The sequence below is a fragment of the Cryptotermes secundus genome, unplaced genomic scaffold (genome assembly GCF_002891405.2).
Source record: "Cryptotermes secundus unplaced genomic scaffold, Csec_1.0 scaffold3734, whole genome shotgun sequence".
NCBI lineage: Eukaryota > Metazoa > Arthropoda > Insecta > Blattodea > Kalotermitidae > Cryptotermes > Cryptotermes secundus.
Window position 1 is genome coordinate 23,039 of NW_019742575.1, and position 1,120 is coordinate 24,158.

A 1,120-nucleotide genomic window follows, 5' to 3' on the forward strand; every position below is an offset into this window, starting at 1 on the left:
CTGCCTCACTGCAGTCGACCGTTTCACCCGTTGGCCAGAAGCCATCCCCATCCCGGACATCACAACCGACACAGTGGCACGAGCCCTACTGACCGGCTGGATATCCCGCTTCGGTTGCCCGCAGACCATCACCACCGACCAGGGACGTCAGTTTGAAACTCAACTCTTCCACTCCCTGGCCAAGCTCTGTGGCATTCAACTCTCGCGGACAACTGCTCACCACCCATCGGCTAACGGACTCGTGGAACGTTTTCACATAACACTAAAGGCAGCCATCATATGCCACGCAGGCCAACACTGGATAGAAGCCCTATCCCTGGTTCTCCTCGGAATCCGCACGGCATTCAAGGAGGACCTGCAGGCATCAGTAGCTGAGCTCGTGTACGGCGAGCCACTAAGAATACCAGGAGAGCTGCTAACTCCGACTGCCAAGCCAGTGGATCCAGCGCACCTCGTCATCCAAGTTCGCCAATATATGGCCCGCCTCAGACCATTTCCAGCAACACGCCATGCCTCCCCGGCTACATTCGTGCACAGCGACCTCAAGAAGTGCACACACGTCTTCCTCCGGCAGGACACTACTCGCAGAGCATTGGAGCCCCCCTACAGCGGCCCCTACCGGGTCCTATCACGAAAGGACAAGACAATGCAAATCCTCATGCGCGGCAGGCTCGTCACCGTGTCAACCGATAGGGTCAAACCTGCCTACATGTTAAACGAGACCGGCCGTGGGACCACCACCGAGACCTTCAACCCTGCAGCCGACGAAACCCCAACCGCGTTTCCGCATGCCGTACCACCACAGTCTGTACAACGAACTACACGGTCTGGACGTCATGTACGTTTTCCTGATCGCTTCAACAGCTGAGCAACCATCTCCGCGGGAGGGTGATTTGGGAACTGCCCACATTCAAGCAAGTGTGACAACGCAAGCGTCATTGCTTAGCAACGACAAGTAAACAACTGTTGCTAGGCAGAAGCAAGTAAACAACGGTTGCTAGGGAACTTATACACACCGTAACCGGCAATAGCAGTACCTATTACGCAACCGTTTTCTATATGTCCGATTCTAGGCTACATAAGAAGATACACTGAGTTACAGTGACAGTTTAGTTCTACC

At 54.8% G+C, this 1,120-nt stretch overlaps 1 protein-coding gene across 1 annotated transcript in view; it reads left to right on the forward strand.

The window, feature by feature from the left end:
* Positions 1-868, forward strand: part of LOC111873369 (uncharacterized protein K02A2.6-like) — a 22,016-nt gene extending 21,148 nt beyond the window's left edge. The window contains exon 2 of the mRNA XM_023868027.1: positions 15-868. Coding sequence (XP_023723795.1) covers positions 15-868 — 854 coding nt within the window. The remainder of the gene's footprint in view (positions 1-14) is intronic.
* Positions 869-1,120: the final 252 nt, after the last annotated feature.